Source organism: Taudactylus pleione, unplaced genomic scaffold (assembly GCF_031769625.1).
Source record: "Taudactylus pleione unplaced genomic scaffold, aTauple2 ptg000201l, whole genome shotgun sequence".
Classification (NCBI taxonomy): Eukaryota; Metazoa; Chordata; class Amphibia; order Anura; family Myobatrachidae; genus Taudactylus; species Taudactylus pleione.
The window spans coordinates 14277508-14300838 of record NW_028284603.1 but is presented as its reverse complement, the minus strand read 5'-3'; the positions used below and the strand labels follow the sequence as shown (position 1 = coordinate 14300838).

Here is a 23331-nt window from a genome sequence, read left to right as displayed (position 1 = left end):
GCAAAAGGTTATAAATAACAGATATGATACCTTTCATGAGAGGGTTACGGAGACACAAAGACTCAAATGATGTAAAAGATCTATCAATTGAATTGGGGGGGAGGGAATTGCTAAAATGTCGAACTTGAATATAGGCAAAAGTGTTGATAGAAGATATGTCGAGTTTATTCTGTAAGGAACCCAGAGAGGTGCACCCACCCGAGTCGAGGATATCAGATAACACCCTAACCCCACTCTTAATCCATTTAGAGAAGCGGGCGAGGTTGAAACCCGGGGAAAATGCCGGATTAAACCATAAAGGAGTAATAGGGGATGGGTAGGAGGTAATATTATAGTGAGATGTACAGTGATCCCAAACGGAGCATGTAAAAGAAATAACCGGATGTAAGCGAACAGACTGAGGCCTGTCAGGTGCAGCCAATCCTACAATAGCGGATATAAAAGGGATATCGCACAAATTGGCTTTGACTTCTACCCACCTAGGTACCTTGGAAGCAAACCAGGCTATTGCCTGACTTAAATGGGTAGCATAATAAAGGTTAGCATCAGGAAATCCGTTGCCCCCATTGGTAGTGGGGCGACGAAGTGAGAAAACTGATAGGGGGAGGCTTGGATTTCCATACAAATTGAACAAACCACCTATGTAATTGCAATAAAGTCGAATTTGGAACAGCAACAGGGAGGGTCTGGAAGAGGTAGAGTAGTCTAGGCACGAGGTTCATCTTAACTGCCACTATCCTACCTAACCAGGAAGTAATTAGATCACGCCATCGGAGGAGGTCCAGTTTCATTGTTTTGAGCAGAGGGGGAAAGTCTGCAGAGAATAGGGTGTCATATCTGCTTGTTATATAGACTCCTAGATATTTAATTTTAGAGGAGTTATAATTGTGACGCAGGAGATCCAAGGCCATGGGTGATATTGAGTGCGAGAGATTCAGTTTTGGAAAGGTTGATCTTGTAGCCAGAGAGTGAGCCGTATTAAGACAAAACTTGAAAGAGTTTCGGTAGAGACGTATGGGGAGAAATTAGAGTTAGAAGAACGTCGTCGGCAAAAAAGGACGACACCTATCTCATCTTAATCCCGATGCTGGAATGCCTAACTGATCGAAGTCCAGCCTTCTTTAGCACTTAGCCGCGGGGGGATAGGTTTAGGCACCCCCCAGGAGGGTTAGGGTAGGGGAAAGGGGGTTAGGCGCCATTGGGGGGAGGTTAGGGTTAGGCACCCGCCACCCCCTGGAGGGTTAGGTTAAGGGTGCGGAGGGTTAGGTTTAAGCACCCCCGCAGGGGACTTTGGGGTAGGCACCATCCCGGGAGTTTTAGGGTTAGGCACCCCTAAGGAAGTGCTAGGGAGGGTGAGAATGGTAGGGTTAGGGTACTTACATGCTCCGGCGGAATTCTCTTCTGTCGGGCTTCCGGCGTCGGCATTTCATCCAGGCAGCTATTGAATGGCCGGGATTTCATACCCAACCCCTTAAAAACAGCTAAAAGCTAAACCTGACACTGATCTGAACATGCACACACTGATTATAATGATATCACAAAGAATAAATATCCTACCCGCCTTTAATGTAACAAAAGTTGATCACTAATCACACTCACAGATACAAAGACAACCAGTAAATAACCAGATTTGTTTAAATGAGGACCTTTCTTAAAAATACTCACTCTACAAGAGGAGCGCCATACAGAACTATAATCCCATGAAACAGCAGGCAGGAAACCAAGAAATATTTACAGGATCTGTACAGCTTACTGACCTACAAAACAAATAATTATATATACACAAAGTCACTTTTCTTACATGAACTTGTAGCATTACATAAGTTAGACAGAAGTAAATGGGAGCAGGAGACTCACTCGGTAACGAAATCTAGCAGGAGGAAAGCTCAGCTAGGATGTGTGTCAAGATACTGAATGGATAACAGACAACCATACATGCCAGCTACACAAATAGCATTGGTTTACCACCATCTATCACTCGGCTGCACAGAACTGGCCCTATTATGTCCCAAATGAAATCTAGGGCCAAATGTAATAGGGTGAGAGTTTAGAAAATGTGAGAGAAAACGCTCACATATTTAAACTCAGCCAATGTAGTAACGTTACAGAACATGCAAACTTATATGTTTTTCAGAATAAAAAAACTCAAGATTTAAAAACTTTCATCCAGGTGTTTCCGGTTTTGAAAATACAACTTGATCAATGTATTAGTGTGAGAGTTTTAATGCTAAACTCTCACATTTTCTAAACTCTCACCCTATTACATTTGGCTCCTAGATTTTACATTCTCCATAAAGTACTTTTTATTAGTAGATCCATATGACAAATTTTGAATGGTCTAGAATGCAATTCACAATTTACTGTTTTTGGCAAGAAGGGAGAGACTACAGGTACAAACTTAAATAAAAAGTAACCGTCTGACATATAAGAAGTGTAAAAAAGATAACTTGATATGACATATAAGAAGTGTAAAAAGACATCACACAAACTCATGAAGACCTCAAGTACAGGTAATTTAGTGCATTTTGTAGACACCAAGTCCACCTAGTCAGGTTCACAGCTCATTTCTCTATCCAGCCCATCGGGAGCTATTCAATTGTTTCTTCCGACGGGCACCCACATTTCTGCTCGCACCCTCCTGAGGTGGCAAGCAGAAATCTGTAAAATGTCGGTTGTATGGGCGCTCTAACCTGGACCTTATTTCTGCGCGACAAGGGCAATAAGTAATGGGCGTACGTGGCACTCGTACCCGTCGGCTAAACTTGTGAATAACTGTCAAGCGCAAATTACTTCCTGGTATGCAAAAAACAATGGCATTCTCCCCGATTAGACAGATTTCTAGAACAAACAGATTTTTACCTTATTTGCAAAGGAGCTTCTTTTGTTTGAAGGATTTGGTTTCAGTGTAAGTAATAATAAAATATTAACAGCGAGGACACAGGTGGAGCAGATTCCCATCCACGTGAGGTGCGTTCCCAGAAGTGAGAAGTCATCTAGGAGGAGTGGTGGGACACACAACGAGAATAAAACCGCCAGCACACACAGGACTTGTCCAACCGACAGCCGCCTTAGCTCTATTTCATCCATGATGTCCCTTAAAACCACAAAAATAAAGAGTATGACTAGAACTGACATTTTGGAACTGGGCCTTCCTGCCCTAGTGAGAAAGATGTAAGGCTTTGCAAATATTCCACAATTATCTACATATAGAAAGTTTCCATACCACGAAAGAATTTGTGTTGTAAAGAGTTTTTATATTAGCTGCAACTCTGTATAGGCTGAAAGCCTAAAATAATGATCACTGTAATGATCTATACAGGTAGATGGCTTAGCCATTAATATAGGAGAGTGTGTTTTTAGATTTTGGAGCCTGATCAACTCCCTAAATCTGCATGCTTGTTAATTACCTGCCTGTTACATTTCTTATGAGCTAATTTAGCAGTGCTGATTATTTATTTCACATCCACTATATTGTGTTTGCATTTGTGTTTATTATTGTGTTTTTGTTATTATTTTAAAGTATTAAACTTTTTTATATATTGATGTGTCATTCCCATGTCTCAACCTAAATATCACAGCGCAATTTTTTTCTTCTATTGCTTATGCTTGTGAGGTTGGCAATCACCTCTTTAATACTGCTGCACTGATATTTGAATTACTGGCTCATTAGCGCTGAGGTGTTTTCTGTGATTTCAGAAAATGTCTGCAGGTCATAAATATGTTGATAATAAAACAACGGGATATGAGTGCATATGTGCAGTAAAATTGAAATTTAACTGAATAAAATACTGTGAATAAAAATAAACAGAATATACAAATTAAATTGAAATAACACGCAATATTCACATAAAAGTAGTCTGCAAATATAGGTAAATGAATAGCAAGTCAGCTTACTATTCTTTATATAATAAGCATAGTCCAGTTCCATATAGAGAGACTTCTGTGTTAACGGAATGCAAGTAGTGGAGAAAAAAAGCAAAGAGTAAAATATATGGCCACACTAAACCGTGCGCGCACCTCCTACCTTAACCCGTTCATAGGTATCTGCAGGCTTGTCCTGGACTTGTGGGGGTTAACCGCCTTATCTTCCCCCTGCAGTGATGTTCAGCCAGGGCTACGTCCTCCGTGAACTGTCATCAGTCCTGGAGCGGTGTGTGTTACTAGCTTGGGCTTTCTCCTCCGACGATGTTCGGGCAGCGTTCCGTCCTCCGTGCACAGTCTCTGTTTCTGTTTCCTTGGCGGGGGTGAGTGCCGGAGGCACGGGCGGCTTGTGCTGTTAAGGCCTGTATTCAATTTGAGGCGAAAAGTCCCGGACTTTACGCCTGCCGAACTTTCCGCCTACATCGCGTCTTTTTGGAAAAAACACTTTCTGCACGTGCCTGCTTTTCGCTGTATTCAATTTCAAAGGACGTGAAAACGGCACCCAGCGAAACTTAAACAAGCGGAGAGTCCTGTCAGATTTGGGGAAATCAGCCTGATACCCCCCAAAAGATGCTCTGACATGGGGGTTCACTATGGTACCCCCCGATTTTGCTTGCTGAAGGTATTTGGTGTTTTTAAAACGGGCTCAATAGCTGCTAAATAGCGTTTTTGTATAAGTGGTGCAGAATAGTATTCTGGTGTTTTTTTGTAGAAAATAACTTATCCCAGCAAATTTTGGGTACTTGAAAATGGGGGCCAGAATATTTTAAAGTTGCTAAAGTGAAGTTTAAAAAAATCGTGAAAAATCCACCTGCCGCAAGCACCTGCAATGATAAAAAAAAACACCTGGGGCATACTTGGGGACCCCCCAGAGTCAAGTTCGCTATTTTTTATCTTTGTCCAACATTTTTTTTTTCGCCCCCAAAATTCAAAGTGATTTTTCAGGGTGTCCTTAAGTGTTTTTTTTTTTTACACAGTTTACCTTTGGGGGACTGTCTGAAGGCTGCACGGGGGGTTCCCGCAACGTTGAACCCCAGAACCCCAATTCTGCACTTTTTTCCATCTGCTATTCACAGGCGAATTTTTTTCGCCTATTACATTGCATTGACATTCCGCTTAGGCGAAAAGTCTTTCAAATTGAATACGGATAAAATCAAAATCGGCGAAAATGACGTCGTCGGCTAAATGTTTTCGCCAAAAACACGCGAAAACGGCTTTTCGCTTCAAATTGAATACGGGCCTATATATGGAACTGGACTATGCTAATTATATAAAGAATACTCAGCTGACTTGCTATTCATTTACGTATATGCGCAGACTACTTTTATGTGAATATTGCGTGTTATTTCAATTTAATTTGTATATTCTGTTTATTTTTGCTCACAGTATTTTATTCAGTTCAATTTCAATTTTACTGCACATATGCACTCATATCCTGTTGTTTTATTATCAACATATTTATGACCTGCAGACATTTTCTAACTAATACTATATACTAATTTAAATTTGAAACATTGTTTTTTTCACACTCATTTCTTATCTTAATCCACATATATAAAGTTTACACCCCATGTGTGCCTAGTAAGACCAAACCCATAACCTACTTTGCTATTTTCTGTGATCAGGACAGGGATCGCAGTGGTCTGTGGCAGCCTATGATTACACCATTAGAGAATTACCCTTCCCCTTCCCTTACTGTTTCTGAGAATAGCGCAGAACACACCCCTTATATTGAGCTATAAACAACTGACCCAATAGAAGATTAAGCATAAAATACTTAATCCTGACAGCCAATAGTCACTTTTAGCTGGTCTGACAATCTGTTTGTTGGACCAATGCAGCGGTTAGCAGAACATTGGTAGGAAACATTTAGTTGCACCAAAGCCATAAATGATCAGCAACTTGTAATTACTCACAGTACAAGGAAAGCATTCAATCGCTTTGGACAGGTTGCCACGTATGGATTATTTTTAGCAGGTTACATCTAGGAAAAATAGAATAATTACACATTAAAAAAAAAACGATATCCTACCGAAATTTTTTTCACTGCTTCAATACAATATTCTGTAAGCTGTGATATGCACTACACTTCCTGCAGTAGCCTATTTAAAGAATATACACGAATGCAAATGAACATAAGGCCGGCAGCTCAAGTACACACAATGTAAACTGTTGCAGCAAGAACATTCTTCAAAAGAGTTTGGTTTTCAACTCACTACAGGTCAGACGCACAAGCTTATAGCTTGGACCAGTCTGTGTGTTACTGGATGGTACAACCATTTCCTGTGTCACTGCTCAGCTTCAAGGGGTCAGGTTTCAGAATGAAGCAGCAAAGGTGTGTTGGAAATAATTAGTATGAAGGGATGATTGGGCAGGCAGGTTTAGGTGCAGATTGTGAATTGGGTCCATTGATTTAGCCAAACAGAACCAGAACTCCAGTTCCATTCCTGCATCTGTCCTTTTCTGGAAAATTGATCAGATCTCATCTTGAAAAATAAATCCCCTGAAATGCAGACATTGAACTGTTTTTTGCAGGAGATTTGCTGCAGTCACATCACACACATCTAGGATACAGGGACATCTGTTCTCTGGCACCAGACAGATTATCCTGTTTGATATGCTGAATTTGTACGTCATATCCAATACAACCACATAAGTATTATAGTTTACAGGGATACTACGCTGTATCGCAGGTGCTTTTATACAATTCACACATGGAGCTATCAAAGGAGGACATTAGTGTACAAAAACCACCATTACAACATGCTTTCATATTTTTGTAGTTTGTTCCTCTTCAGTACATATACATTTTGCATTGACAATAGAAATGGATAGCTAGCGATCTTTGCATTCAGTATCCATACAATAATCTGCTATGGTAAGTCCAATCTCAGTCATGTGCAATGGAAATCAGAAAGCACCTCTGTCAACGGATCCCAGTGTGCGGAACGGAGTGAAGGGACAGCCCAATCATAGTAAGGGGTCGAGACGCGTCAAGGTCAGAAGTCAGGGATTGTCCAAAAGATGGTGTAGCCAGGGTAAGTGTAGGGGAAGGGGAGAGAACCCTTGACCTGGCAAATGCTGGATCCAATATGCTAGTATAGATATAATAAGAAGGGGCATTTTCTGAGCTACAAATTTCCAGAAACCAAACTTTAAAATCTGGGAGCATGCTAGCAAGTTAGGGACGGTTCTATTAAGTACTAGAAAGACGTACCTACTAAAGTGGCTTCAGAGAGTGTGTATTATGTGTATGATATATATACACGCACAAACACACACACACACGAGAGATAACCAATGGATAACACTCAGCAATTTAGACAAATGCAAAATAACTTACCCCAAGATGTAACATCCTTATTTATGCTAAATACAAATATTTTTGCATTTGTTTAAATCCCTGAGTGCCGTCCACTTGTTTTTACAAATATATATATATATATATATATATATATATATATATATATATATATACACACACACACACTAGCTCAGGGCTTAACAAAACCTGGGGCCAGGTCGCCATGGTGACCAGATTTGGCTGCCTGGCGACCAGATTTTCAGCAACCCCCGGGCCCTGTAGTGCAGACCGTGAGTGCGGTCCACACTGCAGAGTAACAAACACACAGCCGCCAGCGGCGGCTGTATGTTTGTTATAGCAGCAGATGAGAGTCAGACAGACCCTCATTGGCTGCTGCGTCGTCCACGGAGTGAGCCGGCTGAAGCTCACTCAATAGCTCTGCCGTCCGGCTCACCCCGCAACAGGTGATGGGAGAGACGTCATGACATCTCTCCCATAGGGCAGAGCGGGCCTGGAGGAGTGGACAGCGGCGGTCGTCAGCAGGAGCAGGGATCAGGTAAATTGTGTTGTTTTTTTTTAAGGGGCACTGCATAGGGGGGGAGTGGCAGCTACTGGGGACACTGCATAGTTTGGGACGCCTCTACTGTTGGGGCACTGCATAGGTGGGGGTGGCCGCTACTGGAGACACTGTATGGGGGGGTGGAGTACTACTGGGGCACTATACAGGGTGGGGCCGCTACTAGAGGCAATGCATAGGGGGGTCTACTACTGGGGTCACTGCAGAGGGGGGACAGCTACTGGGGGCAATGCATAGGGGGGACCACTTCTGGGGGCACTGCATAGGGGAGTGGCCGCTACTGGGGGCACTGCATAGGGGGGGGGGACTTCTACTGGGGGCACTGCATAGGGGGAGGGGGACTTCTACTGGGGGCACTGCATAGGGGGAGGGGGACTTCTACTGGGGGCACTGCATAGGGGGGGGGACTTCTACTGGGGGCACTGCATAGGGGGGGGACTTCTACTGGGGGCACTGCATAGGGGGGGGGACTTCTACTGGGGGCACTGCATAGGGGGGGGACTTCTACTGGGGGCACTGCATAGGGGGGGGACTTCTACTGGGGGCACTGCATAGGGGGGGGGACTTCTACTGGGGGCACTGCATAGGGGGGGGGACTTCTACTGGGGGCACTGCATAGGGGGGGGGGACTTCTACTGGGGGCACTGCATAGGGGGGGGGGACTTCTACTGGGGGCACTGCATGGGGGGGACTTCTACTGGGGGCACTGCATAGGGGGGGGACTTCTACTGGGGGCACTGCATAGGGGGGGGACTTCTACTGGGGGCACTGCATAGGGGGGGGACTTCTACTGGGGGCACTGCATAGGGGGGGGACTTCTACTGGGGGCACTGCATAGGGGGGGACTTCTACTGGGGGCACTGCATAGGGGGGGACTTCTACTGGGGGCACTGCATAGGGGGGGGACTTCTACTGGGGGCACTGCATAGGGGGGGGGACTTCTACTGGGGGCACTGCATAGGGGGGGGACTTCTACTGGGGGCACTGCATAGGGGGGGGGACTTCTACTGGGGGCACTGCATAGGGGGGGGACTTCTACTGGGGGCACTGCATAGGGGGGGGGGACTACTACTGGGGGCACTGCATAGGGGGGGACTACTACTGGGGGCACTGCATAGGGGGGGGGGACTACTACTGGGGGCACTGCATAGGGGGGGGGGACTACTACTGGGGGCACTGCATAGGGGGGGTCTACTACTGAGGGCACTGCATAGGGGGGGGACTACTACTGAGGGCACTGCATAGGGGGGGGGACTACTACTGAGGGCACTGCATAGGGGGGGGACTACTACTGAGGGCACTGCATAGGGGGGGGGACTACTACTGGGGGCACTGCATAGGGGGGGACTACTACTGGGGGCACTGCATAGGGGGGGACTACTACTGGGGGCACTGCATAGGGGGGGACTACTACTGGGGGCACTGCATAGGGGGGGACTACTACTGGGGGCACTGCATAGGGGGGGGGACTACTACTGGGGGCACTGCATAGGGGGGGGGGACTACTACTGGGGGCACTGCATAGGGGGGGGGACTACTACTGGGGGCACTGCATAGGGGGGGCTACTACTGGGGGCACTGCATAGGGGGGACTACTACTGGGGGCACTGCAAGGAGTGCCCAAGGCATATAGGTGATGGGAGAGACGTCATGACATCTTTCCCATAGGGCAGAGCGGGCCTGGAGGAGCGGACAGCGGCGGTCGTCGGCAGGAGCGGGGATCAGGTAAATTGTGGGGTTTTTGGTTTTTTTTTTAAGGGGCACTGCATGGGGGGGTGGCAGCTACTGGGGGACACTGCATAGTTTGGGGGGCCTCTACTGTGGGGGCACTGCATAGGTGGGGGTGGCCGCTACTGGAGACACTGTATAGGGGGGTGGAGCATTACTGGGGCACTATACAGGGAGGGGCCGCTACTAGGGGCAATGCATAGGGGGGCATTACTACTGGGGGCATTGCATGGGGGGGACTACTACTGGGGGCACTACTACTGGGGGCATTGCATGGGGGGGACTACTACTGGGGGCACTGCATAGGGGGGGACTTCTACTGGGGGCACTGCATAGGGGGGGGACTTCTACTGGGGGCACTGCATAGGGGGGGACTTCTACTGGGGGCACTGCATGGGGGGGACTTCTACTGGGGGCACTGCATAGGGGGGGACTTCTACTGGGGGCACTGCATAGGGGGGGACTTCTACTGGGGGCACTGCATAGGGGGGGACTTCTACTGGGGGCACTGCATAGGGGGGGACTTCTACTGGGGGCACTGCATAGGGGGGGGACTTCTACTGGGGGCACTGCATAGGGGGGGGACTTCTACTGGGGGCACTGCATAGGGGGGGGACTTCTACTGGGGGCACTGCATAGGGGGGGGACTTCTACTGGGGGCACTGCATAGGGGGGGGACTTCTACTGGGGGCACTGCATAGGGGGGGGACTTCTACTGGGGGCACTGCATAGGGGGGGACTTCTACTGGGGGCACTGCATAGGGGGGGACAGCTACTGGGGGCAATGCATAAGGGAGTGGCCGCTACTGGGGCACTGTCCAGGGGGGCACTACTAAAGGCAATGCAGAGGGGGGACTACTACTGGGGGCACTGTACAGGGGGGACTACTACTGGGGGCATTGCATGGGGGGGGACTTCTACTGGGGGCACTGCATAGGGGGGGGACTTCTACTGGGGGCACTGCATAGGGGGGGACTTCTACTGGGGGCACTGCATAGGGGGGGACTTCTACTGGGGGCACTGCATAGGGGGGGGACTTCTACTGGGGGCACTGCATAGGGGGGGGACTTCTACTGGGGGCACTGCATAGGGGGGGGACTTCTACTGGGGGCACTGCATAGGGGGGGGACTTCTACTGGGGGCACTGCATAGGGGGGGGACTTCTACTGGGGGCACTGCATAGGGGGGGGACTTCTACTGGGGGCACTGCATAGGGGGGGGACTTCTACTGGGGGCACTGCATAGGGGGGGGACTTCTACTGGGGGCACTGCATAGGGGGGGGACTTCTACTGGGGGCACTGCATAGGGGGGGGACTTCTACTGGGGGCACTGCATAGGGGGGGGACTTCTACTGGGGGCACTGCATAGGGGGGGACTTCTACTGGGGGCACTGCATAGGGGGGGACTTCTACTGGGGGCACTGCATAGGGGGGGACTTCTACTGGGGGCACTGCATAGGGGGGGACTTCTACTGGGGGCACTGCATAGGGGGGGACTTCTACTGGGGGCACTGCATAGGGGGGGGACTTCTACTGGGGGCACTGCATAGGGGGGGGACTTCTACTGGGGGCACTGCATAGGGGGGGGACTTCTACTGGGGGCACTGCATAGGGGGGGGACTTCTACTGGGGGCACTGCATAGGGGGGGACTTCTACTGGGGGCACTGCATAGGGGGGGGACTTCTACTGGGGGCACTGCATAGGGGGGGGACTTCTACTGGGGGCACTGCATAGGGGGGGGACTTCTACTGGGGGCACTGCATAGGGGGGGACTTCTACTGGGGGCACTGCATAGGGGGGGACTTCTACTGGGGGCACTGCATAGGGGGGGACTTCTACTGGGGGCACTGCATAGGGGGGGACTTCTACTGGGGGCACTGCATAGGGGGGGGACTTCTACTGGGGGCACTGCATAGGGGGGGACTTCTACTGGGGGCACTGCATAGGGGGGGGACTTCTACTGGGGGCACTGCATAGGGGGGGACTTCTACTGGGGGCACTGCATAGGGGGGGTCTTCTACTGGGGGCACTGCATAGAGGGGGGGACTAATACTGGGGGCACTGCATAGAGGGGGGGGACTAATACTGGGGGCACTGCATAGGGGGGGACTACTACTGGTGGCACTGCATAGGGGGGGGGACTACTACTGGGGGCACTGCATAGGGGGGGGGACTACTACTGGGGGCACTGCATAGGGGGGGGGACTACTGCTGGGGGCCCTACTACTGGGGGCACTGCATAGGAGTGCCCAAGGCATATTCTTTCATCTGGGCCCACCACTCTCTAGTTCGGCCACTGCCGGTGGTGACTTTGCTTGCCCGGGGTTTTTTGGCTGCGGAGGGGTTGTCTTTCTGGGGGTTGGTTGCCTGGAGAAGGGGGTTAGCTTCTCAGTAATGTGGCTATGGGAGGGTGGTTTACCTGGGGTACCCAGTTAGTGGTGTGGCCATGGAGGTTGGTTGCCTGGGGCGTAGATGCTCAGCAATGCTGTCCCGGGGGAAGGGGGGGGTTTGGCTCCTACACTTTCATCCTGGCTCCTAGGTTTTAGAAAGATTTGTCAAGCCCTGCACTAGCTGAAGTAACCGGTGTTGCCCGGGTTTAAATCTTCAAGTTATTAAGTTTCATTATGTGAGGTTGTCCAAATCCATCCAGTGGAAGACCCTGAACAGTTACAGACAGTCATGCTACATTACAGTATAGACAGCGTACACAGCCACGCTGCATTACAGTATAGTTATAGACAGCGCACACAGCCATACTGCATTACAGTATAGTTATAGACAGCGTACACAGCCACACTGCATTACATTATAGTTATAGACAGCGTACACAGCCAAGCTGCATTACAGTATAGTTATAGGCAGCGTACACAGCCACGCTGCATTACAGTATAGTTATAGACAGCGTACACAGCCACGTTGCATTACAGTATAGTTATAGGCAGCGTACACAGCCACTCTACATTACAGTATAGTTATAGGCAGCATATACAGCCATGCTGCATTACAGTATAGTTATAGGCAGCGTACACAGCCATGCTGCATTACAGTATAGTTATAGACAGCGTACACAGCCATACTGCATTACAGTATAGTTATAGACAGCATACACAGCCATGCTGCATTACAGTATAGTTATAGACAGCGTACACAGCCATGTTGCATTACATTAATTATAGACAGCGTACACAGCCATGTTGCATTACATTATAGTTATAGACAGCGTACACAGCCACGTTGCATTACATTACAGTATAGTTATAGACAGCGTACACAGCCATACTGCATTACAGTATAGTTATAGACAGTGTACACAGCCATACTGCATTACAGTATAGTTATAGACAGTGTACACAGCCACGTTGCATTACAGTAAGGTTATAGACAGTGTACACAGCCACGCTGCATTACATTACAGTAAGGTTATAGACAGCATTTACAGCCATGCTGCTTATAGTTATAAACATTACAATTCATAGGAGCTAGCTAAGTAAGTTGCCCGAGCAGGTTTGCTGCTGCAGAGCATATCTGAGTCACATAGAATAGATGTAATGTCTGCTCCCCAATCATTGTATAAAGTTTCCCCCAGGTAACAGTATGGTATATAGTATTAGGCGGCAGCTCCCCCTGGCGCTTCCCGGTACACACATCATGTCCAGGTCCCGGTGCAGCGCACCTGCCCAGGCCAGCACAGAACACTGTCACTGCGAGTAAGGAGAGCTGACCGGGAGCGGGACACCCGGTAACCACAGCGACACCTCACCTGTCCGGTCACCACCGCCCTCCCTCACCTGTACCTGAGCGGCGCCGCCTGCAGCAGCCAATCAATGCCACGTCCGGGGTGCACGTGACATGCAGCGGGTCAGAGGGAGGGCGGAAGTGACGTTATAGGAAGCGCTTCTTGTTTACAGTCCTGCTCCAGCCCCCTGCTCAGCCTCAGCTGGCAGTAGCGGTGACCGCACACTGAGCGAGAATGGTGTGTGACAAGTGTGAGTACACCCCTATCCAATAGCCAGACGGCCTGGAAATGCTGGGACCTGTAGTTCTTCAGCAGCTAGAGAGTCATAGGTTGCTGAAATCTCCCTCTCCCCCACACCTGATTACAGGATATGTAGACAGTAATGTTTATCTCTAGGCCCTGTGCTGACATTTACAGCCATAACCTAGAAGTGTGTCTCTCATTCATTATATCATGATGGCATTATCCATATCATTGGTTGCCGGTTTTCTACCGTATTCAATACAAAATACTTTCAATTACACATAAGGCTATTAACCAAACCACACCAACATGCTTCTCTTCACTCCTCTCAAAACATCTCCCAACCCGACCTCTCCGCTCAGCACAAAATCTGCGTCTCTCATCCCCATGCATTACTTGCTCCCATTCACGGTTACAGGACTTTCTTCGCACTGCCCCCACTCTATGGAATAACCTACCTCGCACAATAAGACTTTCTTCTAGTCTCCAATCCTTCAAGCGTTCCCTGAAAACTCACTTCTTCAGGCAAGCTTATCAGATTCCAGAACCTACCACATAACCTTCATAGCTTCCATATCTAATTACATCCCCTTTTACAGTCCACACACAATCTCACACATCGTCTTTCTCTCACATCCTCATGATATTTGGTCGATATTCCTGTGTGACTGGATCATGCAGCCAACCAAGAAACTGTGCATTCTGGCTGGACCAAAATGCAATATATAGCACCTATCCTTGTGTATCAATGCCTATTTCCCTATAGATTGTAAGCTTGCGTGCAGGGCCTTCCTACCTATATATCTGTTTGTTACTACCCAGTTTTGTTCTGTTAATGTTCCAATTGTAAAGCGCAACGGAATATGCTGTGCTATATAAGAAACTGTTAATAAATAATATTATTATTAATGGTTCCAACATTTATGTATGATATAAAAAAAACCATCCAGCTAGTACATATATCTGTACTGCTCAATATACTGAGTTCTAGAAGGTGGAGATGAGTCATTTGTGTCACTGTAACAAGCTTTGTCCCTTTTTAACCAATATGGAATAATCCCTATTCTGTGTATTGAATGTAGGTCCCTACTATTTATATTTTTGTTCTCTTTCCTCAATGTAAGTTCATATTGAATCAGAGAACCTCTATATCTAAACAAATGCCTTATCTTAAAACCAACTTCAGAAGCATATTATTATAGAGATTCTGGTCATGAGACATCTCAGAACCAATGTAGCCCTGGAATTTATTTTAAAATGTTGATAGTCAGATGGGAGTGTTTGTTTGTTTCTTTATGACTATAACTATCTTGTTTCATCACATTAAAAGGGGGGGGGGATTTCTCTAACCTTCTAAAGAGAACATGGGGAGGTGTTGCCCATAGCAATCAGATTCAAGCTATTGTTTATTTAGTACAGTGGTTCCCATACTCAGTCCTCAAGGCACCCTATCAGTCCAGGGTTTAAAGATATCCATGCATAAGCACAGCTGATTTAATTAGTACCCCAGTCAGTTTGATTTAAACCATATGTGCACAAATATTGATATCCTTAAAAACCTGAACTGTTAGGGTGCCTTGAGGACAGTGTTTGGGAAACTCTCTACTATACTGTGGGCATACTATAGAAGCCCATGTTGTGTCTGTTTCTGAGGCAGGAACCGCTGTGTTGTAAAGGACGCTAGTGTATCCCTGCCCTTTACATTTAGAATCATTCTCTATATATCCTGTCTTGTCACCTGACAGGAAAAACACAGCCTCGTGGAACTAAGCACCCTGCATAGTACATGTCACACAAGATACATTTTGCAACTACTATCTGGGTGTCTTGTCATTCTAAGACATATGTAATAGAACTGATGGACAAATGTACCAAACCATCTAAAGACTGGTGAAATTGCCGATCGCAACCAATCAGCTTAGTGTTCCCGCTAGACTGTGGGCAGGGCATAGCGCTAAGGGGGCAGACAGGGAGTCTATGTGCGTATCAAAGGTGTGCTTGCTGCCGAAAAGGGGACATGGCCGGCCGAGGAGGGGCGTGTCATTGTGACGCGCACCCATATCATCACACTGCGGCCCGCGGATGGGGAAGGCACAGGGCAGGCTGTTTTATCAGGACGCGCTAAAAGGGCAGGGCGCAATTTGCCCGTTTAAATTCGGGTAGGACGTGGCGCACTGCTTAAGCAGCCTAGCGGGAACACTAAAGTACATTCTGTAAAATGTTAGGTAGAAGATAATTAGTTACTATGGGAACGTCTCCACTTTAACTCTTCAGAAAGCTTAATACATTTCCCCTTAATTTGATCTGACGATTGTGAGAACTTAGTTATTTTTTTCGTTTTGTTGTTTTAACCCAGTAGTTGTGATTATGGTTTTATGGTAAGCTAAATCTATAATGGGTATAGCAACTCAGTGGCTATGAAGTAATCCTCATATCTAGGAATTTGATTATTTGTACCTTTTTTGAGGAATACAAGTGTGTGATAACCGGATATTGAGATGTTTGAGCTTTGTCAAAGAAAAAGTAACTACCGAGCATATAAAACGTGCCTGAGAAGCATAGAAGTAAGTCATAAAGGGAAAGTAATGCACATACTATAAGTTTACATAGGTTGTAAGTAACCCAATAAATGTAGTCATGTGGAGGTGTAAAATCCTATAAAAGTCAGTGAACTTTTGCTATTTTACATATACTGTAAGTGTAATTGCAATTTAGATGTGTTGCCATTGAAACTAAGATGTGACATTTTGATTATTAATGATTATTGATTATTTAATGACAGGTGAGAAGAAGTTGGGCACAGTTATTACTCCGGATACATGGAAGACTGGTGCCAGGAATACCACAGGTATTTTGCATTTCAGTAGAATCATAGGGAAGTTATTCTATTCCAGGACATAATGAAAATATAAATGTATATTCTAAAGCCTTGTTTTCAGTGCCATGGATAATGACTGTTTCTGGAAGTCAAACTCTTTTTAATCCTGAATGTGGTTTGACACATGCTATTGTAGTCTACAATGATAAAACCATTCTAAATTCCTTAAATTTCAAATTGTTCTTCAGCACCCCACATCACCACAGATGCAATGCAGAAATTCCATTCCCAGTCATCATTCCTTATTTGACGTTTCCTTTCTATCGTCCTGTGTACACCTTATCGGGCCCATATATCAGGCAGCTATAGGGGCAGATCCCCGTTCTGCTGATGCCTGGGTTGGGGAATTAGTGAAATCCAACATGAACACTCATGATTCGCAGATTCCGACCCACAAATGTTTAGAATTGGCGAGTCGTTTTTTTTGTAACATGCTGTATGTTGCCGAATCACCAATCTTCGATGTCGCCAATCATCGATTTTGATCGCAGATCAGCGTAGGCAGAACAGAGAATCGGCATGTAGAAGTACGGCCCCCTTAACCCAACAAAACAAATGTATCTTTTCCCAAAACTGAAATGTTCACATATGAACCATAAAGGTAAAATACATTGTTACCCTGGCATTCCCCTGCAACTCTGTTTCAAATTAATATGTCACTTCCCACACCCCACTATAGGCAGCTGAAGCTTCTCCTACATCTCTAGGACAACGCATAAAGCCTGTCAGTCACTGTCTGCTCGAGTACAAAAGCCCTGCCTCCTAACATGTCATCCTGCGGCAAAGGAGTGAGAGCATGGTAGAGTTTTTTTGTTACCAACTTGTTTCTTACACACAGGTTTTTTCAGGCATGTTATGGCCATCATGGTCTGTCAATACTTATCACAAACATACAGTACATGAATATATTTCTGTCTAATAAGAAGTATTGTGAAACCATGATATATTGAACATGTTTAATAATTATTATTACAGATAATATATGATTGTTACAATATAGTGTGTGACTTGTATTTTGTGTCTATCCATATGATTATTTTTATGAAACATTTTAATTGTTCGTTGTTTAAAAAAAAAAACTCTTGCCTTTATTTTTACTTGCTGTATTGCTATATGTGACTGTGTCATGCATTTTATTTAGAAAGTGGAGGCCGAAAACTGAATGAAAACAAGGCATTGACTTCAAAGAAGGCCAGGTAAGTCCAGTGACTGACACTTGTAATTCTGTATTTTATTATCTTAAAGTGCAGAGTTTCTAGTAGAAAGCTACTTTATTTATTGTTATCCGTATATTGTTTGTAAACCTGAGTACATACCTGACCGATATATCTGCAGATGATAGTTGTTCATACATACTGAACAACCATCATCTGGCCAAATACACACAGCATGTTAGACCGGTATATCTGCAGATATATTGAGCATCGGCTGTGCAGCAGAGCCGTCGCGATATGTCTGTGAACGACGCCGTTCACAGACATATCGCTGGTACAGACTGGCCAACGGGCACACAATATACTGGCCAATCAATTGATCGACAATATATCTGCCAGTGTACCCAGCATTAGTGTCTGTGCTTTTCTGTTATTTACCATAGTTTATTCTATGGAATCTACTTTGGAACTGAAACAATTTATACATACAGACACATTTCAATTGTTTACATCTGTAGCTTCCCAGTGACTCCCAATGCTACATGGAAGGCAATTCACACTATAGACAAATGGGACATTTTTTTTCAACATAAGATTTCCTTGAAATAAATTTATTGTATTATTTATTTATTTATATACTCTAAGTTTTAACTAATGAGACACTTTGGAGCAGATTCAGTTAACTGCAGGATGAGGCACGCAGTCTGTTCTAGGTCAGTGGTCGCCAATCTTAATTGAGGTGTGAGCTACTTTAGAAAAATGAAACCTCCTGAAGAGCTATTAAATTTGTAGAAAAAAAAAATCTGGCTAATAACCGAACAATTGAAGGTTATTTAATGAAAATGAAAAAATGCTTCACAGAATAACAATGCATTTAATTATTACAGTGATATTGTTGTAGTTTATAAATAAAATTCAAACACCGGCACATTTCACTGTTAATCACTGGCTCCAAGGAGGTACGTGCAGTAGAGAAGCAAAAGATATAGGCAGGGCTGCTGTGTGATTTTCTGGCAGGGTTGGGCGGGAGTAGCCGCTGTGGGTGGAACCACGAGAAAGCACGTCAGGTGATTGCTGTAGAGGCTGCGGAAATCACCTGACGTGCTTTGCTGTGGCTCCACCCATGGCATTGACGCCACGCGGGAGCACACATCAGAGGTCACTTCCTCCTAGTTGACTCGGCAGTACTGCAGCTAGGTGAGCTACCAGAATTAAGACCGCGAGCTGCAGGTTGGAGACCACTGTCCTAAGTAAAGTGCACACACCAAGATATAATATGGTATGTCCTTCAATATAGCTGTAATAAATATCCTTCCCATGCATAAATGACTCCTTGCATAAGGTGGCAGCACCTTATTGATAATCACACAATGATTACTGAAAAGTTCTGTAAAAAATAACAACAAAGGTGCATCCTAGTGTAGAAAACATAACCAATATAGTATAGTGTCAATTCATAAGTGATTGGCCCTGTACTGATAAAAGTGAATTTTGTGCTGATCTGAACCAGAGAATAAAATAGAGCCAGTTGTGTACTCCTTACTTCCTTCATATATAATATTTAATAACATTGATTATCTTGTTACAATGGCACCTGTCTAAGGGAGGAATATATTAAGCAGTGAGTGAACAGTCAGTTCTTGAATTTGATGGGGATAATTAAAATGTTTTGTGCGCCCCCTGCTGGGCATCTATATGATCCAATCCTATACTATAATCAATACGGTACCAATCCTATAGACGCCCTGCAGGGGACGTCCAAGACAATTGAATCGCCCCGATGTGGTGGAAGCAGGAATAATGGGCAAGCGTAAGGAGCTTAACGATTTTGACAAGAGCCAAATTGTGATGGCAAGACGACTGGGTCAGACATGTTTAAAATGGCAGGTCTTGTGGAGTGTACCCGATATGGAGTGGTTAGTACCTACTAAAAGTGGTCCAAGGAAGGACAACTGGTTAACCGACTTCAGGGTCATGGGTGTCCAAGGCCCATCTGGTCCGATCCCAAAGAAGAGCTACTTTAGCATAAGTTACTGAAAAAGTTTATGCTGGTTATGATTGAAAGGTGTCAGAACAGTGCATCTCCAATTGTTGCATATGGAATGCGTACCCGCAGACCGGTCGGAATGTCCACAGCTAAAAGTGTCTACAATGGGCATGTGAGCGTCATAACTGGACCATGGAGCAATGGAAGAAGGTGACTTGGTCTGTTGAATCACATTTTCTTTTACATCATGTGGACGGCCAGGTGCGTGTGTACTGTTTACCTGGGAAAGAGATGGATGCACTATGGGAAGAAGGCAAGCCGGTAGAGGCAATGTGATGCTCTAGGCAATGTTTTGCTTGAAAACCTTGGGTACTGGCATTCATATGGCTGTTACTTTGACAAGTATCACCTACTTAAACAATGTTGCAGACCAAGTACAACCATTAATTGCAACAGTATTCCCTGATGGCAGTGGCCTCTTTCAGCAGGATGATGTGCCACACTACAAAAATTGTTTAGGAATGGTTTTAGGAACATGACAAAGTGTTCAAGTTGTTGACTTGGCCTTTAAATTCCCCAGATCTCAATTTACATTGTGTGCATATGCAGTATGGAGCTGAACCACAGGTATATGGAGGATTAACAGAAATTGGATAATTCATTAGCTAATTTGCATTTAACTTCCACAGTTAGGGGGTATAATTAATAAAATATATACATTACACACTGATAAATGCTTACACTAATCTTAAATGGTGCTCTAACCAATCGGCTCCTAACTGTTGGTTGATTAGTAACAAGTGATAACAAGAATAACACTCGTTATTGAATATATCCCTAATTTTGAAATATGTAATGAGTCACTTGTTTTTCATGTAAGCATTTATCAGTGTTTAATATGTATATTTTCATAATATCTCATTTAGATTTTTAAATTGACAGTATTACATTATTGTTTTCCTTTTTTAGAGGTTATCTAGAAAATAGTTTTTCCTGTTGCTATCCAAACACAGCCCTAAATGAGAAAACTGTAAAGGAAATAGGTCAGAAAATGAGATGAGTTCTTTGATGTGCTGCCCTTCTAAACCTGTCCTCTGCACATGTAGAATGGAAGTAGCCCCCAAATAATGTCTGCAACAATGGACAACAAGATCTTGTCTGAACTGGACAAGATCAACTGCTTATCTGGGCATTTCTCTGTTACTTATTTATGCTCTGGTAGGTCAGATTATAGTAGTCTGTATGACTTCTATAGGCAAGATATGGCTGAATGATACGCTTATGTGTCCATTGGAATATTTGTTATGTTTTCTGCTGCTGTGTTTGAGAACATATTTGATCATTTAATCGAAGTTCATAGATGTCCAACTCTTGTCACAGGTTCGACCCATATGGTAAAAATCGTTTTGCAATATGCCGTATTTGTAAAAGTTCCGTTCACCAGCCAGGTTCTCACTATTGCCAGGGATGTGCCTACAAGAAGGGTAAGTAATGCAACAAAAACTGATTACTTTGTGCTCATTTCTGTGAGCAGGCATCAGACAAGTAATTCATGCTCTTGTCAATGTAAAGATCCAGTTTCTTAATGGACTGATAAGCTAGTTACAGAGCTATGGACCTTTCCTGCACAGACAATGAAAGTTATTTGCTGACATTGCTCAGCTGTGCATACGTTTGCTTTATTGTCTGTCTAGCTTGCCTTAGATGGGTGACAGTGAATTGCTTATTGCTGTGCTAGTTGTTAGTGCAGATTAACACATTTAACAGTATTAGTAAATAGCCCTCATTGTGCTCATTTGATTAATACAGGTTTGTTTTTCATGCAGAGGGTGTTCTCAGACTGTATATTAGGCCATCTAATGTTCCTTGTTTCTGTAAACCTGTTGTTTTTCTCCTTCCTACCAAAGGAACATTACAGTATAAAGGCTCATACCCCCTAGACAATGTGTGTATGAGCCTATAACTGCAGCGGTATGTGCATACACGCTTGCTGATGTTGGCATCGACGAAAGCCAGGGGGGGGGTTGGTATTTGGGCTCTTGCGTGTTTTATAGTACGTGCTGATTGTCCCATACCTCATAATAAATAGTTGCAGACATAGGCCCCAGCCATATGTGACTACCAGTACACTATTAAATGCAGCAAATGGTGGGGGTTCCAATGGAGGGGCCCCTGCCAAAGTTCTTTTATTGGGAAGTGAGTGGATTTAGGACAAGGCATTTTTAAAGCGGGAAAACATTTTTTTTCTTCAAAACTACTTTATAATACAAAAAGTAATTTTTAATTTGTTCACCAGATAATTTGCTGAGATATTGTTGCTGGAAAATGTCCTGCAGTTTTTCTGTGTCTTTGATGGTAATCTAGCCGCTGGGTGACCGTTGTTTTTGGTGTTTATGGACCATAGTCAGAGACTAACTGAAACAGGGATGCGATTTAGATAATTAAGCTCTTGCCCCTCCTTGTGTGATCTCCAAAGAACATCCCTGCATTACAGAAGTCATTATGAAGATGGGGAAATAACTACAAAGGGGCCACATTATATGAAAGAGGGGAGCTGGACTTCCTTAGTGTTCTGCAGTGTAGGGGATAGTGTCCCTGCATTATAGAAGGCTTTTCTGTAGTGGAGTATAGCTCAATGATATCCCTATTGTGAGGCCTCCTCCCCAGGTCCACTCAGGTACTGATGGTGGGACAAGGAACTTAGTTGACCCTAATTTACAGACCAAGCCAATACATACTCCTGCTGACCAATGGAAAACATAAATGTGTTTTGAGCACATATCTTACCATCTGCAAGATGGTTGCTTTGGTTTCTCAATACCCTCTTAGCCCTGAAATTCTTCAGTTCTTTTACTAAATCCAGGGCGATATACAAGCACTCTGCTACACAATATTGTCAATAAAATAGTTTGCTTGACTATGAATCAAGCTGTAGCACTGGAAATCTTCTCGTGTGGTCAAGGGAAGGGTTTTATGAGCACGAACTGAATACTCTACATCAGTGGTTCTCAAGCTCTGTCCGCAGGACCCCACACAGGTCACGTTTTCCAGGTCACCCAACAGGTGCACAGGTGTATTCATTACTCACTGACACATTTTAAAAGATCCACAGGTGGTGCTAATTATTTCATTTGTGATTCTGTGAGGAGACCTGGAAATCATGAACTGTGTGGGGTCCTGAGGACCAAGTTTGAGAACCTTTGCTCTACATGAATAGGCTGTGCCAAATTGCACGGTGGTGAGTGTGGAGTACTGGGTCCTTTTACTCATTATTATACATAGGATTTGATTATAATTGTGTATTTTGTGCTACTAAAATGTTAAGAGTAGTAACTGTTTTAAAATAAGTAATTTATATTGATTTCATATTGGCTACAGTCTAATTTCTTATTTTTATATTCTAGGGATTTGTGCAATGTGTGGAAAGAAAGTCCTGGACACCAAGAATTATAAGCAAACCTCTGTGTAATCAAGGCCTGGACTACGCCATTTTTATTGTCTGGTGAATGTAAATTATTATTATTTTTTTTTTTTCCCTGTTCTTCATTTTTTGAGATAACCATATTTTTTTCTGGACACTTAATAGAGCAATTATTTACACTTGATTCTTATTTTAGTTTTCAAGATATTAATACTGTATCTTAATTTTTTTTGTTTTTGTTATGTAAGAATTTGCTATTGATCTTCTTTGTAAACATCGAGGTTTTTTTTTCCCCAGTAAGTTATATTAGTCATACAGAGTTATAGGAAATATTCTGCACATTCAGTATCTTCATTTATAAAATAAACTGTACATTTCTGA

General features: G+C 44.8%; 2 protein-coding genes across 5 annotated transcripts in view; one reads left to right on the top strand and one right to left on the bottom strand.

Annotated features, from left to right (window-relative positions):
* The window catches only part of PIGF (phosphatidylinositol glycan anchor biosynthesis class F), a 27010-nt gene extending 13602 nt beyond the window's left edge, over window positions 1-13408 (bottom strand). The window contains exons 1-4 of one of the 4 annotated variants that reach the window (XM_088477262.1): window positions 13326-13408; window positions 5838-5905; window positions 2860-3094; window positions 1666-1757 (exon numbers count right to left, since the gene is read on the bottom strand). In XM_088477262.1, the coding sequence (XP_088333388.1) occupies window positions 1666-1757; window positions 2860-3087 (320 nt within the window). In that variant the 5' untranslated portion in view covers window positions 3088-3094; window positions 5838-5905; window positions 13326-13408. The other 3 variants (XM_088477261.1, XM_088477264.1, XM_088477263.1) reach the window with 3 other exon arrangements.
* Window positions 13396-23331, top strand: CRIPT (CXXC repeat containing interactor of PDZ3 domain). Its single transcript, XM_088477266.1, has 5 exons — window positions 13396-13517; window positions 16293-16358; window positions 17530-17584; window positions 20910-21013; window positions 22934-23331. Exons 1-5 carry the CDS (start codon window positions 13502-13504, stop codon window positions 22996-22998), a joined length of 306 nt encoding a protein of 101 aa, XP_088333392.1. The 5' UTR covers window positions 13396-13501; the 3' UTR covers window positions 22999-23331.